The sequence below is a fragment of the Geospiza fortis genome, unplaced genomic scaffold, assembly GCF_000277835.1.
Source record: "Geospiza fortis unplaced genomic scaffold, GeoFor_1.0 scaffold381, whole genome shotgun sequence".
NCBI classification, from domain to species: domain Eukaryota; kingdom Metazoa; phylum Chordata; class Aves; order Passeriformes; family Thraupidae; genus Geospiza; species Geospiza fortis.
This window is the reverse complement of record NW_005054348.1, coordinates 1-17,479: the sequence shown is the minus strand read 5'-3', so window position 1 is coordinate 17,479 and position 17,479 is coordinate 1. Positions and strand designations below refer to the sequence as shown.

Here is a 17,479-nt window from a genome sequence, read left to right as displayed (position 1 = left end):
GATAAACTTTTAAATACAGTAGAAATAGAAAGAAAAAATGCATCTGAAAATTACAGTATAAGCATAGGTCTCCTAAGGGGCTTTCTGAGCAGTACTATTTTTTGTGGTCGCACCACAGTTAAGGCTAAGTAGATCATTCCATCAGAAATTGATATTGGGTTGTTTATGAAGTTTTTTATGATATTTTGTGGAGATTGACATTTCTGATTATATATCTATCCTAAATATATATCTTTTTAAGTGAAAATTTTCAAATACTACTTTCTGATTGAGCGACTTTAAAAAAAATCCAAAATAAACCAGAAGCCCACCAAAGGAAAAAAAAAAGGCAGAAAAGCACACAAGAAAAGGAGAGCCATAATCAAACTTATTGGGGCATGTTTTGAGTTTTTCCAGTTGTGATGTTGTTGCCATTGTCCTTCAAATATATTTATGTCAGTCATTGTCTATGGTTTTCATTCAGACTTTGCAAACTCTTGAAAATTTTACTGTCAGTATAGCTTGCATTTTGTGCTTAATCAGCAAGAAAGACTAGAAGAGCTGACATATTTTCCCTAATATTTTTTGATGTTGTTTGAAAAGAGAGAGTATGATTTTGAACTTCACAAGCTTCCTGTTCAGCACCCTTATTATCTATACATGAATTTGAGGTGTTGCATACCCACAGATGCACATTGCTGTCTGAATGCATAGTCAGATAATGCACAGCTGCAGTAACAGCTCTGCAAGTTTCCCCTTCTTAGGAAAACTCTTAGGCAATCAGACCACCAATCTACAAATGCCTAGTTTTCCCTCCTGTTTTGAAAAAGTGTCTTTTACGAGCTGACCTATAAATGTATCAAGCCTTTTCTCATTAATCTCTTTTCTTTAGCTTCTAAAAAAATTTCTTTGTGTTTGTGCGTTAGATGTAGTCAATCTGAAGTGCACTATTCCAGTCTAGTACTTCTGTGAGAGCAAGAAGTGTTTTTATTTTTTCTTGATATCCAGCAAAGGCACGCAAAATTGTTGCCCAGACCCTACCATTTTCCTACCAGGAAAAGATATCCTGTCCTAAGAATGAAAGATGAAAAGAGCCCATGAAATAACATCCCAAGAGGGAAGTCTTGAAATGTTATAAAAAATTAAAAAGTTAAGCAACTGCTGGTCCTGGAAATAAGATACAAAAATACAGTTATTTATCAGAAAATCTCATAATGCTATGGATAACAATGATTCATCTTTAGGACTACATCTTTTCTTTATGGCCATGGAATAGACCCTGGCTCATTATAGTAGCAAAAAGCAGTGAGTCCTTTAGGAAATTTTATGTTTTAAAGTTCCATTGCTGTCAAATGTAAGTATCATCAGGTCACAGATACCAGTTCAGACCTTACTAGAAAAGCATCAATGATATGGCAGAAGCTTGTATGCAGGGCTGCAGTTCCCCCTTCCCTTTCTCTGGGTGCTTACACTTGTTAGTTCTCTCCAGCTCTGGATGTGCTTCCCTCTCTCCAGACTGTTTGCTGTTCTAGAGGGCCTTGGCAAAGATTTACCTTGTGTTAGTTGTATTTCTAGATGGGAGAGCTGGAGAAGGAAAGAGCGAGGGGCAGACAGAGGTGCCCTGTAAATGTGGGTATAAGGTACACAAAGGCCCTTGCCTTTACTAAGAGTTGTGTTGCTGAGCAGAGGCTATGTCAGGGATGCCAGCAGAGGAGAGTTCATAAGCAGGATCAACACGATGGTAAAATTCTGTAAGTCCCTGATATCTTGCATCACACTAAGCTTGAGAATTTCTTTTGGCTGACTTTATTCAACCCTTTAACTCCCATGATAAATCTTTGACACATTAAAAATAATCTATAAACTCAGAAAAATGCACTCGTCTCTCAAATGCAGAAGTTGCCCATTCCCGTAAGAATAGCAGTTAAGCTGGCACCTGGTGTGTCACACTGTGTATATCTAGATGAAAGGGAGATTCCTGGCCAGCATGTCTCCACAGCTCATTGATCTCCCTCTGCAGAAAGACTGGTATGTCTCCCTACAGACTCCTCGGCAGGATGATTTAAAACTTGCTGTTGAGCAATTTAAAGTCTGGCATGGGATATCTGTACGTTGCACAGTGAGGAGCATATTGATAAGCTGCCACTTCTGCTTGCAGAGGAGGGCATTAAATCCCATAGCACGAGCAATGTCCTCTCAGAGTAATTTAAGGGATATTTTTTTAACGCTTATAATATGAACCAGGGAGTCAGACTTGAGAGTGAGACATCGAGGGACATGGGAATAGGTACTTGCAAAGAAATGCAGAGATGGAAGAAAAGAGAAGAAAAATGTATATGGAGCTGCAACATGAGAAGGAAATGATGAACATGTGGAGTATGTTTAGCGGGGTCACATTTTGCTTGGCATGCTCCTGTAATGCCAACTGAAAGCTCCAAGTGTTATGTTAGTGAGTAGTCATGGGCAGATACATTTGCTGACGTCTCTTGGAAGCTTTAATCTCAATGTGTTTATTACACTCTAACCAACTGAGCTGCATGCTGGTAGGCATGGGTTTACAACTCCGTTATAATGACATTTCAAAACAGAAGTTGATTTTACATGACATTCAATTGGATAATTACATGGTTCTTCAGTTTTTGGGAGTATTTCCAAAATTGTTAACCTGAATAGCTTTCTGATCAGGATATACTGTTATGGGCCCTAGAAAATTTACTATAAAAAGCCTAAACACGCCAAAGATTCAGCAGCTAGCTGTGAGGCACTACCTCACAAAGACACTGTTTGTGGTTCAGATAAAAGAGGTTACTCAACATATATGGTTTGTTTTCTTCTTCCTTGGGCATTTTTGGCAATTAGTTTTTCTGTGTTTTATTTTTTTTATTAATACATCATCGTACTTTGGTTAGGGGGAAGTGAACAGAACTTTCATTTCTTAGCATTGCTTTTGAGGGAAAAGTTTGTGGGGAAAGAAGCGTTTGGAGATACATTTCTCAGTCTGGATCTTTGGTAGAAAATCCTTTTGAATACTTTAGTCTAACATTTTTAAGCAATCCTGTGTTTTATAAGACAGGAAAAATATTTCCATTTACAGTTGTGAGCCAACTGGCACTTACAAATATTAAACTTAAACAAAGTGAAGTATCTAGTAAAAAACTAGTTCCAAATGTGTAATATTTTGTAATTTTTGTGACTTGTGTGAGGTTGGATTCCAGAATGGTCCCCATGTAAACAGCAAAGGGCTCTTCAGTATCTCTCTGGTGATGGTGTTCTACCATGCTGACCCATCATGTTGCATCCTAGTATGTGTATTTTGCATAAAAAAAAGGTAGGTAACAATCATAATTTCATAATGAAGTTTACAGACTGGCTGTAATGTCAGACTGGGTGTGATAGTCAAAGCTGTAGTGATAGGATAGGATACCATTATTTCTACCATGTGATCTTTTCAATCTCTTTTTAACCTTTTCCTGTTCACCACCTCTTGAATCACATTTGTCTATGATGAAAACAGGGGCTGCATATTCAATAGTTACTTGCATACTGGTGAAAATGATTATATAATTAAAAAATTTAAACAGAATTTTTGTCAGGCACTATACCTATACTTGTTAGTGGTTTTATTCCCAGGCAAAAGGATCACTTTGGCATTTGAGGTGCAATAAAGCATTGTAATGTTTTACAAATGAGCAGCATTTGTCATTAAATATCAGCCCCCAAACATTTGAAATGCTCACAAAGGCTTAAAACCTACTGTAATCCCGACTGATCCTGAATTATCAAAGATGTGAACTTCCTTGCTCTCCAGCAGTTTGCCAAACCAGTGCATGGAGTTGGCAAAATGGCAATATCCATAAAGTGTAAGTGCATGGCTCTGTGCATGTCTCATGCCATCAGTATAGGGAATAGTCTAATATCAGGGGGTTTTCTTACATACTTCAGAAGAACCAAACTGTGTCTGCAGTAATTTTTGAGTTGTTACATAATGATGAATGGGGACCTTTTTACCTCATGGACCAAAGTTCAAGGCCTCTTACTTTCCCATCTCGTGCACTGGAGATCTCTTAATGTTGTGGCTCTCCAGCTGACTTCAGGTTTTTCTGTTTTCTCTTCACTGATCACTTCTATTCATTTATGTCTCATACTTACTCGTACTACAGTTTGGTAGCTATCAATTATCCAATGTAGTAGCCCCAACATACCCGTTATAGCAACTCTTCTGTCCAGGATATGTTTCCATATTCTCTTTAAGAATCATCATCTTCATGTAGTCTGTTTACCAAGACTTTGCTTATCCTTTTCTACTCATTGGGTTTTTGCCTTCTTTTACCCCATCTGCTGCTTAGAAACATTTTACAGCTAACGCCAAGTTTCACACTCCTGGTTCTTTTGCTTGCTGATCATGTTACCAGTTTTTACTTCGCTTCTAGTCTTCTTCCATTTCCTTATCATTTCCTGTTAGATTTCCTAACCAAATAGCCCAAATGTAGCCAGTTTCTTTGAGAAGCAACCTGGCTTCAGTTCCAAGAAAAACGGTGGAAGGTTATGACTAACTTTTCTTAGAATAATTTCAATCTTGATATGTCAAGTCTGTAGAAAAGTGATTTTCATCTTGCCTGAAGGTAGCCAGGAACAGCCTGCAATACTGGCCACTCTGACAATTTAATGACAAAGGTCATGAAATGTATTTAAGTGGGGATATGTATGTTTGCATTTTATTATAAACATAGTTATTCTTTAACAGTTCAATTATTTTATTTCATTACATTTTCAGTGTGAAATTATCTTTAATGTTAAAATTATAATCTTTAAATCATGTTTTGCACAGTATTCTCTTTATTTTATTTACTCATATCTGCATATCTCTTCACAGACAAGAGCAGAACCCCTAGATCATCAAGAGTATGATTGCCAGAGAGAACCAAGGGAAACTAAATACTTCTTAATTACAATACTTTCAGAATATTTGTGTTTGGTGAAGCACAGTGAGACTGTAAAATGAAAAAGTCTAATTTTCATTTCAGTTGGCCTTGAAGCTTTATTTTAGGCCCATTTGACATGATGCACACTAATAAAAATCTGAAATGTATTCCCCAATGTCTACACTGTTGACAGAGGAGGTATCTTATTCAGGGTCCTGCTACAGATTATTTTCTATGTTAAGTGGCCAGATTACAATGTTTTAATCTCTTTGTCTGTGGTCCTCTGGGTGAAATTATGATTAATCACTGTGTCCTTCCAACAGCCACTGTCTGCCTCATGGTCCTTGAATTAACCATTCAAGGAGCTGGCAGGGATGTCAGGATAGTTTAATACATTATCTCTCTGTTGGTAGGCTAAAGTTAGGTTTCATTAGTTTGTTTGAGGGGACCAGGTACATTACAGTGTACTTCTTATCTATATGAAGTCTTTGCAGTCAGTTACTGAATCATATCTGTGTCATCACTTCAAGCCTATTGGCATGAAAGTAAAAGCTTTACATTTTTTTATTCAACTTTTATGTTGGAAACTGTAATTTTCCATTATGGGTTTTATGTTTTGGTTTCTCCCTTAGCAAAAAATATTTTAAATATTTTAGTCAACAAATAAAATATAAGAACATTATCCTGGATGAGTTTAAGGAGAGAGTTTTAAAGTTTTTTGCCCTAGAAATCTGAAAGACATGTGACATTTGATAATTTAGTGGAGGATTTTTTATTTGTTTTTATATGTAAAGGTACTATTATTATTATAAACAAGTTTAACTCAATATTCAACCCAGACAAAGCTACATAAAATATTTTGGCAACAGTCCTTTTATTTAACCGATAATAAGCACTTAGTAGTATAAAGAGTATTGGCCTCAGCCTTGTTTTGTGTTAAAAAATGCAGAATATGCAGAAAAATGTCTTTTGAGTTTCATAAACTATACTGGCAACTGTAAAAGTAATATCTGTCTGAGTTTATCAAGGAAGTTTCTGCGAGCAGCTCTGCTATCTAAGGCACAACTTTCCAGTCCTCTCGCTGTGATTACATTTGTCATGTCACAGTGCTCACTCGTGAAGTGTGAGGTGACCAAGCCTAGATGGAGCCAGTAAGAAATGAATCTGTCTGCTACAGATACTTCAGACAAAATTATTAATGTTTAGTGGCAGGGAAGTGGCTACACCTTCAATGGATTGAATGATGACAGAAAGTCTCAAAGCCTTGATAAGGTTGTGGCCAGGCTGGCTTTTGGTCTAGAAGGTAGATAAAACCACTCTGTCTTTTGGGTTTTTAAGCATGTCTGGTTTCTTTTTCCTGTGTGCATGCTGAAGTGAAACTTGCTTATTCATCTTACAGGCTGTCTTTAAACTTAATCATAATTTTTATGTTTGTCTCACAATAAATATGAGGTACAAGGAGGTGATAGTGCTGGAGAAAAGTTTTTATTGTGATGGAAATAAGAATACTTATTTTGTTACAGGTGACAATTGATAGACTCAATCTTATTAAGTAGCACATGTCAGGACTATAATTCTTAGGCTCTGTAAGTGGCTGGCTATTTATTCACTTGTAGAGTTTTTGTTTAATTTTTTTTTTAACAGATCCACTGATCACCCAATGTTCTATGTTCCTACATGTTTTCTTATTGTTGGGGCTATTTGGAAGTATGTTCTTTCTGAAACAATGGGAGAAATGCTTTAGCTAAATCTATTATTTAAGGAGATTCAAGTGATGAACACTCTTAACAAGTATTTATAGACTCTGCCCTGGGCCTGAATAACTCTGCTCTTCAGATTACTACAGTGAGAGTTAATCAACTCTCTGGTTGTCTAGGCTGGGAACTCTAGCTTTTGTAGAATTATGTGCTCACTAAGACAAAATCAAGAAAATACTTGAGAAAAGAATAAGAGGCAAAAATTGCTAAAGGTAACACAGCTGATGTTATATTTTCTGTCAAACTAATATGCTCACTTTTGAGCCAGAATTGGCATAAGATGGGACAGGGATTGATAGTAAATAAACCAAAGTAATTTTGCTGAAATAAAGTGATTTTGAGAAGTGGTGTAAAGTATGAGGTGGGACAGTTTGAGCATCAGTTTAGCAAAGTTTAGCACACTGCAAGCTTGCAAGTCATTCCCACCACACTTATCAAGTTAAGGGTACCACCTGGCTTCTCCAAGAGCACACCATGTCTTTTCCACCTCCATCTTCCTCTCTCACTCTCAGATCATGCCTGGAAGATCTGTCCGGCTTCTGAGGATTTCGTTGCTGTTGAGAGTGCTGGCTCTGTGAGGGGACCAAAAGCTTCTCTAACAGAAAAGTATTAGTAGTGAAGAACTAAATAGTTTAAGTAAAAACAGATTTTCAGAACAATAAATCAATATATCACATGCCTGCTTTTGCTTAAGGGTTATAATTCTCAGGAACTGGGGAACACTCACCTTCCTCAGACTTTTCTTCCACAGTCTCCCTAGTGGCAGCCTATTTTTCCACAGAAGATCTGACAATTGAATACCCACCCCTTTCCTAGGAATATCTTTTTAACTGTTGTTTTGCTCTTTGAGCTCTGCATTGGCACAGTGGTAGTGTCATTTTGGACTGGAGCTTGGAAATATGTTGTTGTGTTTCTGTTGCTTCTCTTTTTTTGACTGTTGGGAGTCTTGTGCTGTTTTCTCCAAAAAATTCTTTTTTCTTCTCCCATTATTGAATTAGGTCCATTAGTTTTTTCATAAAGCTCTATCAACTTACCACAGTTGGGTTAACCCATAATCAGTAGTGTTCATGCAGTTTTGGCACTTTTTTGTCTTAAATTAATGTCTTGCACCTCCACACTGATCAGGGCCCCACTGAAGTCAGTGGGAAGTAGTGCAGGAAAAGCCTGAGCAAAAGGAAGGTACACAGGGATTTGCTTGCCATTGTGAGAAATATGGCTTGAACCAGCCACGAGCTGCCAAGCAATGTGCTTTTGCCTAAATCTTGTTAGTTTCGTGGAAAGATGAAAAAAACATTTGTGGCCAATAGAGAAAACTTAAGACGACAAAAACTTGCCAGTGGCAATTATTTTCCAGCTGGACTAGGACTATTGCCCTTACTTCAAATGTAGCCTTTTATCTGCTTCTCTAGGTCACACAGTTTAAGTGGTGCTGATGCTCCTACAAAACACATCCTTTTCCAGCAGGATTAAGTTATTTTAATTTTACATTTAATGAAATATTAATTAAGCTGAATGATCAGCCTTCGCAAAATATATTTGCACTGTCAAAATTGCTAACCACGATCACTGGTTTATGATTTGGCCCTGTGGAAGGCTAAATTGCCTTTGCCTCTATTTCACCAGTCTGCTGGCTTTCTACTTTTAGATACCACTGTAGATTTATACAGTTCTCCATGCTTCCAGATTTTGTATGGTCACAAACTAAACCTCTTTGAAATGCACCTTTGGTGTTCTACCTTTACATTTCTCAGGACATTTCTTGCTGAAGAAGCATATGTATGGGTCACATGGACTTCACTGAGTCTCTATCCAACCACTTGGAGCTTCCTGCACAGCGAGCAGGATGCAAGCCAGGAGGCTGTGAACTGTCCCAAACCCACACAGTGAGTCAGGGATATGGTTGGAACTGGAACTGAGTGGTTGCTAGCTCTCAGCCTTAAGTGCATTAGGGAGTAATGCTTCTCATCTTCTGTATTTCCCTTGGTATGAATAAATAGGCTCAAACTCCAAGGAATTTCATAAAAGCTCCCAAAACCTTGAGAACCACAACCATACTATTGAGACCAGCATCTCTTACATAATACTGGAAATTTGGGAAACACAACCTTAAGATTGTCACTTATCAGTCTGGATGTTTTTGATCATTTTTTTAAGTGCTATCTCAGGGACACAGAAGTTCTGACTTCCTCCTTCACAGGGTGGTGTGTTATTAACATTTTGCTGTTTCAAGCAGAGACAGCCTTTCTCCAAAAAGCAGTTTCTCTAATTGAAGCAGAATATGTAGAGATGTTACACTGACAGTGATACTTAATGGAACCTGGTCTTTAGAAAAGGGCGGCATTATCAAGGGTTCCTCACTGTGTGAGGATTTTTGTTTTGAATTAACATGAGCCCCACCGGGAGCTGTGTTGTCTCGTGACCTTAGCAGGCAGTTAGTAATCCATCCTGGAAGGGGGATGTTTAGGTGGGACAAAGACTGGAGTTGAAGATTCCCTGGCATTTCCCAAGAATAACATCTAGATCTGTAAGAACTGATTTGGTAAATATTTTTTTACGTTGCATATGCTGCCATTTGTATGTTGAGTAGTCTAAATACCTGCATATATTCCACTGCTTTGATAAAACAGTCATTTTGATAAACTCAATAGTACTTGTATAGTCGCTGTACACATACAGGGATTTGATACTAATTTACTCACATGTAAGATTTTGTTTTGTTATTTAAATGATGTCTACAGTGAGGGGAGCCAGCTGTACTTGTATATGAAAAAGAGGAAATTATATGATAGATTTGCTGTTTTATATCTGACTTTGTAAGAGTGGCTTTTGGTAGGTTGGAATGTGTCTGAATGTTTAGAAAAGATCATGGGAAGATCATTGTCACAGATATTTTTTTCTCCTTTGGAGAAAAGTAGACATGAAGCAGAAGAAAAATTGTTATCGAGAAAAGAAAATGTCTTTGAATTTTTCTCCATTCTGCATCATTCCCATAATTTTCTATTTGAAGCTATCACCACATTTTGGCTGCCTGTTTTACTGAATCTACTTAAATACATTTTAAAGGTGAATTACTTGGCTGCTTGACATTTTTGTTCTAGATTATGCTGCAATCTGTCTGATTTGCAGTCAGAGAGAAAGCATTACAGCTTGAAATAAGAGGTTTCAAAACTTCTTTCCCCCAGACCTGCGCACATGAAGGCTCCCTACTCTAACAACATACAAAGCCATTAAATGAAGAGGGCAGGTTGTGGAAGTGCTGGGAAATAACTGACATTTAAATTAATTTTTGAACATATAAATTTGAAACACATGAAAATAGCAAGGTGTGTCTGGTGAAGTAGAATAAAGTAGAGATGAATATGAAGGTGTTTTTTTAAATGTGCTTAGCAGACTCAGCTGGAGTTTTGTTTTCAAAATTTTGGCCCTTATCACACACACAAATATATTCAAAAATAATAGTAACACAAAGTTGGATTCTCAGTGTGTAGCCTCAGTAACATAACACGCATACTAGTGGTCTGGAGATAAACTGCAAGGAACCAGCCAAGGATATATGATTTCTTAATATCATTCAACTGTTGTTTCTTTTTTCACTCTTGGATAATGGTGAAAAGTCAGACTAAGTGCCATCTCAAGCCCGTATTTTCGGCAAGATCAAGCCAATATAGGATTTGCATTTTTGTTTTCTACTTTCTTATTTGTCAAAAAAATTCTCATCTCTCGTTAAAAAAAATTAAAGATCTCACATGATTTAATGTTCTCTTATAGAAAGTGTTTATCTAAGTCTTTGCAGCTCAGAGAATTCATAACAAAAATCTGTATTATCAGTGTTCCGGCAATCATGTGTGTTTACAAGGTTGATATGTAAAATGAGTGAAAATTTTAAAGAAACATTTTAGAGTGTGACATTGAACTCATCAGCTGGATTCTGGCAGGCTCCCAGTCAGAGTGTAGTCCTCTGCCTTTCACAGTTTGTTTTCTATCTGTATGATGAAAAAGGACATTTCTCTCACCAAATATGTGGTGGCCTTTCACAAGGTCCTAATTTGGTACTGTTTGCCATGTCAGGGAGCACTAAGTGGACCCTTACTTTTAGAACCTCCTCCTCTCTTTACATCCAAGCAGCCACATTTCATTCATCCCCAGTGGTCACGTAAACCTTGAGGTTCCTCAGCTTTGGAATTAAAGAGATGCGTGCAGTCACATGCATCACCTTGGGTTGAACATCATGTTCCATGGAAATTTTCCTTTTTTTTTTGGTTTTTAAAGTTTGAGAGTAAAGACTGGAAATTTAGGTTAAGCTATTTTGCCATTTTAAATACAAACAAAAATGGGTGGAGGGGAACATAGCTTGGTGACAAACTTTGTTTAAACTGTAATGAAGTACTGAGGGTTGGAATAGATGAAGAAATATTTTAAACAGTGATAAAAGGGAGTTTTCTTAGCAATATGTGCATGAATGCTCTGAAATGTAAACTTCATATCATCCAGTGTATTTTAAACCCTCATACATTTGAATCTTCAGCTGCAGTAAGTACTGATTGCTTTTGTAACTAGAATTGATTATTCAATTCGTTATGCCTGTCTGTGTAAGTGCCAGCTATGGCTACAGCAGCCTGGAGTGCAAGAACTATTTTGTGAAGCGTGCTAATGAATATACGGAGAATAAAGTTATCCACTTGTGTCCTCAGGCCTTAACTTGTAAGTTTTACACTGCATTGTCTTTGTAAATGTTGTTGGTGTAGAGGAGTATTTATAGATTTTGTCTCTCTTCAGAGTCAAAGAAGCAGAGGAAGTCTGCAGGCAGAAAAAGGGGAAGTCGCTGTACAATATTAGACCAAAACATGACTCTGGAATTGTAAGTAAAATTTGTAGCAATACTTCTGTTTATATCACTTATTTTGTCTTTTTCTCTTTGCATTTTATAGGCAGGTTATTCTTGATGTATGCTTCTGTTTTGGGTTGGGTTTTTTTGTTTGTTTTTTTTTTTTCTTTTATGTTTAACCATTTCCTTAAAGATTATAAATTAATGAACTTGAAATCTGCCTATGAATATTACTCCACAAAATAGGCGTAGCACAAGCAAGAGCAGTTTATTATTGCCTCAGTGTGCCAATCTGTGTTCTTCCCAGTCTTGGTGTAGGATGCACATAGAAGGCAGAAAGGCACTTTTGGTCTTCCAGCTTATTCTGTTTGTATTCATTCTCTTTTCTACAGATACAGCATGAAAGGAAGAATTTTGATAGTTACACATTTTTCAAGCTGGATCACTGTATCAAATACAGTGTTTTCTGATCCACTGATATGGATTTGTTTGGAATAGAAACACTTGAAAAAGATAATACTGTGCTTTCACCATTCTTTTGAAAACAAATAAATAGCTTCTGTGATAATAGAGGAGTAATTCTGGTCATTCAGTGAAACCTTCCCCTATGATTGCCTAACCATTGTAAGGATCGTGACTGATTTTACAGAAATATTATTCTGGTACCTCACATTTAATTCATAACTGTAGCAATTGGCCATGATTTATGTTTGAAAAATATTAGAAGATTTTTTTCATGTGTCTGTGTCCTCTGCTCCCCACTACCCAAGACATGACTTAATTCTTTTGTGCTTTGTAGTCATAGCTGTGTAGTCATATTATCTGTGATACATCTTGCAAATGAAGCATGAGGTAATTTGCTGTATTCTAACTGATACAATTTGATAAAGGAAGCAATAATATTGCATTTATTGTTTCTTATTTTGAATGTTTAGTGAGAGTTGACTGTAGCTAGTGCCACAAGAAATGTAAATGGAGTGCTAGCTTGGTAAGGAGTTATAAACTACATTTTATCAATTTTACTTAAAAGCAGATCAACATTTTATTTCAAAAAAAACCCCTAAATTAACATTTTTTGGAGTTTTTCATCTAACTTACATACTGCTGCATATGAAGACACTGAGAGACTTATTTTAAGAAATAACTATTTGTTTAATTATTCCTATATCATTATTCTTATTTGCACTGAAACAGGGACCTTCAGGCTTAGTGAAAATTTGATGAGTGAAAAGGAAAGTAAACAAAAATATTTCACAAGCAGTGCATAGCTGTAGTCTATTTCAGTTCTAGCTTCAAAGTTTATTTGTGAAGTCACTGCTACAGTAAATATAATCTGACATTTGCCTATGTATTTCTTATGCTTTTCATATTTGTGTAAGCTGGTTTTGTGTACCCTCAAATTTTGTCCTTATTTTTAAATTTTATTTTATTTTTCAGAAAGCAAAAATAAGTATGAAAATCTGAGAGAAGAAATTCAAAAGCCATTGTTACCTGGTTACCAAATTTCAACATGCCTGTGGGTGGGGAGTGAGAGGGAAGGAAACTACATCATCCTGATCATTTGCTTCGTTGACCTTTTAAAATTTGCGTTTTGTTCTCTAGAGTTTTCCACCAACTGATGTGTTATTGTGCATTCATTCACAACTGTAATCACTTTATTGGAGTGCCCAAAAATAGACTAGGTATGGACTTGAAACACCTTCCCTGTACTCTGTATCTCCTTTGCCACTCAAAAATGGTATTTTGTAAAGTGTATGGTATATTACAAATAGGACAAGTCAGCATGCATAAAAAGTGGTATCTGCATCAGTTCTGAACATGCTGAAAATTGCATTAAGTTGAACTTCATAAGAATGCTACTTGGTACAGTAAAACATTTCCATTCCTACTGGCAACATCTGACAAATACTTCATGGCACTGCACTTAGTTTAGGGAAAAAATGTTACTCCTAGTGAATTGTTTGTATCCGTTTCATGTTGGCATTTGTAGTTTGTATTTTGAATTGTTAAGTGCTGTTTATACAGTATAATCAATGCTTTCCCAACTTGTTTGGTTGCCCTCCATGACTAAATATTTGTGGAACAAGATGTTTACTGTAACTATGTTTAAAATCGATAAGGCAGCATACTTTTACTTCATCTTCTGCCAGATAGTGAATGCCAGGTGGTATGGGGTCAGAAATCCAGCATTAAAAAAAAAAAAAGAAAAAGAAAAAAAAAAGCAGAAAAATACAGAAAAGCAGAAAAGCACAGAAGTATGATAGAGAGTATGAGAGATTTGGTTATTATAGTTTGTTAATATATAAAGCAGCTAATACTTTTACATGAACTTTAGAAGGTATAGTATAGTTTTAACTGCTCATCACTTAAGTAAGACAGGCTTTTGGCCACATGTACATGACTTCCCTTCTGGAATTAGCTTTACAGTTAATTTAAAACTCCTTTAGAGAGCTATTAAAAGATGCACATGGAGACAACATTTATGGAAAACAGTAGCCAATTCTAGTGACAGAACATAGACTACCAACTAATTGACATCAATTTCACACTTAACAGAATTAAAGACATCTCCTCCAGGCTTTCAGTGTCCTTGAATAAAAGGTTAATGATTGAAATATATTACTTAGGGCTTCCATTTTAGACCACATGCTTACTTCCTTTTTGCAATCCAGAATTTGCTGTATCAGTTTTGGACTGCTCAACTGATAACAACCTCTTTCTCCAGTCCTTATTTATGAGTCCCAAACCAATCAGTTTGATTGACAACACTTTTCTTTCTAAGCTAATTTTTCCTGAAAGCAGACCATGTGCGCAACTCAGTTGGATGCACGTGCTCACAGCTTTGGAGCCTGAAAGACACTGGGGTAAGGCAAATGAGCTCTAACCTGCTGGGTTGCATCATTCCCTGTCTAATCTAGCACATCAAGAGACATTCCGAGCTATTCAGAGGCTAATATACTCTACAGAGTGTCATGAAAGGAAGTGCAAAATATGACCTCAGGAATCTGTTATTCTTCACATATACCAAGCACTAGAAAAGATGGTTTTTTTCACTGTGTGAAAAGCAAGTCTCCTGTTGCTGATAAACCTATGTGAAAATCTGTACTAGCAGTAATTTCTGGCAGGGATATAAATTACCAAGAATGGAATTCTAAAATTTTGTGTTGATGGGAGTAACATTACTATTTGGGGAAGAGAAAACAAGAGATTATTTGCTGTTACGACTAACTTATGGAAAAAAATCTTTAAAGAGTAAAGCTATTTTAATGGCACTGATTCAAATCCATGTTTGTATTTATGTAAACAATAGTCTTCTCCTCCTAACTTTGCTCCTAAGTGCAAGGATACAGTAGCATGTTTTCATTTGTAGCCTTCCTGTTCTCTTCAGTACCTACAGTATGTATATTACTATACTAAATGAAATAATAGATCATCTAACAAAGATCACTATGTGCAATACTGTATTTAGTGTTTCTATTCCAATTTTTTTAGAATGTTAATTTATAAGAAAATAAAAGGAATAATACTTAAATAACTGCCTTCTCTTGTCACTCTCTGGGTATGCTGTAGTGTGCTACAAACTGTTTGCTCCCTAAGTACCACATCCCATTCTGGCTCCTGTGATCAAGGAAGAGCCTTTGTGAAGAGAACAGAGGAAGTAAGACTTCTCTTTGCTTGCTTTTTGGATGGGTAGTGACAGTAATTCCCAGTTATGTGGATACACTACCTTTTCTCCAGGTGGTGGTAGTGAGAGCTTCAGGTTCTTTACCCAAGGAGACTATGTAAAACTCACTTCTCCAGCTTGTGAATGCCTCCCAGTCTTGCATTTGGCTCAGGTTTGTAACCTGGTCCTACTACATTGCTGAGTTGACAGTCTCAGGAAATTGCTAGTAAGGTCAAAACATGCATGCATTGAGAAGTATAATCTGCATATTATAATCCTTTTATATATATATACAAGTGTTTTAGCAACCTCCTAAAAGGGCCAGCAACCTCCTAAATCCATCACATACATACATACCCTTTCTACAGGATCTGCAGCATGGATGATGGAAGCTATTTCAAGCCTCTCTCTCTCTCTGAAGTGTCAAAGGTTGACTGCAGCTGATGGAACCGTATTATGATCTTAAGACACATGCTGCTATATAGATTTTTCTTTCATTTTACTCAGACCCAGCCCATTTGGTAGAACATGTTTCTCTTTTATACAGCTCCTCTCCAACCTATCTCAAACCTCCATGCAAAGTAGCCCACTATGTGCAGCACCACAGCTGACCCACAGAACATCCAAAGGGAACGTTCTCACAGCACAAGTTTCACTTCTGCTCTTTGTTGTTAGCAGCATACTCAAGTTTTTACAGAATTCTGAACCAATGCTCTTTTGTTTGTTTTGGGTTTTTTTTTAAAATTATAGGAACCCCCCCATTGGTCTCCTCTCCCCTCATTTGCTGCAATCCCCCTCTTTACTGCAACATCAAGCACTCTACACTGAAGTATTGGCCCTAATTCTACAAGAGTTATCACAGACAAAATTCTGAGCCTTTGTTGATTGCTAACACCACATATTGCTCACTGTTACTTAAATGCAGCAGCAAAAGAAAGACTTTCATACCTGAGCAGCAGATGTGACGTGCTGGCAAGAACAATTTGGTTTTTTATGAGGAGCAAAGAGGATTCATGTTGTTTTGCCTGCCAATTAAAGCCTTTCAGAAGCATGGCACTTTGTCACGTCGTGACACTGTAGTGGGTTAGCTTTTTTTGTAGCATCTTTCATCATCCCAAAACACTTCCAAAACTTAGTTAAGTATTAACCAACTGTGGCAGTGGGAATAATAATGAGAGGGATCTTCCACAGACTGACTTTTTTTTCTTGCCCAGTTTTTCAGTGATCAACTTAAAAAGTTGGAAGCAAATATAAATTTCATTGAGAGAACATATAGCAAGTCATTGTGTTGCAATTATTTTGTTGCAGACTCTAGGTTAAAAGCAAAGCCAAATTTGTGAAAAATCCACTACACTAGTTACTTCAGTGAGACAAATTTTAAACTACTATGGACAGAATAGGTGAAAACTGATGAAGTTGAGTTTTTCTAAATATAATGTAAACAAGTCAGCAAAGGGAGAAAAGAGAAAACCATGCCCCAATACCATTCATGTCTGCCACCCATCAAGAGGATTCTCGTCACAGAACAGGTTCTCTGAGTTATTCTCTTCTTACAACTGACCCATCTGTTCCTGTATCTGATATTCTTCTTATAAGAGCATCCAGGGGTAAATCCATTGTCTCAAAAAAATGCTGTGTTTCTGAACATAAAGGGTCCCTGTTGTGTCAGCACTGTTATCTCATTTAATCCCAGCTGCTGCTCAAATTTACCATCTTAAAAATTTCACTTGCCACCCACCCCAATTTGGGGCCCTGCCAACATTTCAGTCCCACTGTGGTTGAGCTTAATATGCACTGTCTTCCTCCCTTCCCCTGTCCTGTAGCACCTGTCCACTATAAGAAGTAACTGCATCTGTCTGACCTACAGCTTTTCCATCTACTCAGAGAGATTCGCCTTGTTCTTGGGTTGCTTCCACGAGTGGGGGATTTTTGGATCACAGAGTATGCCTCTGGTATAATGATGGTTCAACAGTTGGGCAGCAACAGGCAGAGACCTGGAGCTGGAGTCTCAGCTGTGCCTCAAGCAGCAGAGGTTCAGGTGGATGCTCGACAATCCATGACCTGCAAAGCAGGAGACTGGCCAGAGATGGTGGGAATGAGAGGGGCATTCGAGGAGGTGACTGCTGAGCTCCCTTTGAGCCAAGTGGCTTGGGAGGTCTGAACAGGGAGCCTGCCCGCATCTAGGAAGCTAAGGCAAAGCAAATTCTAATTCTCTAAAGCAACAGCTACTAAAAAAATTTTTAAAAAGTCTCCAAACACTGAACTGTGAGAAGATTTGGGCAAGAGGCAGGGAAGGGATGACAGCAAAGGGCTCCTACAAGCACAGTGCCAT

General features: G+C 37.2%; 1 protein-coding gene across 1 annotated transcript in view; it reads left to right on the top strand.

Moving 5' to 3' along the window:
* Positions 1-15,015, top strand: part of FMN2 (formin 2) — a 154,356-nt gene extending 139,341 nt beyond the window's left edge. Inside the window, 2 exon segments of the mRNA XM_031058791.1 lie at positions 11,435-11,516; positions 12,921-15,015. Coding sequence (XP_030914651.1) covers positions 11,435-11,516; positions 12,921-12,947 — 109 coding nt within the window. The 3' untranslated portion in view covers positions 12,948-15,015.
* The last annotated feature ends 2,464 nt before the right edge of the window (positions 15,016-17,479 follow it).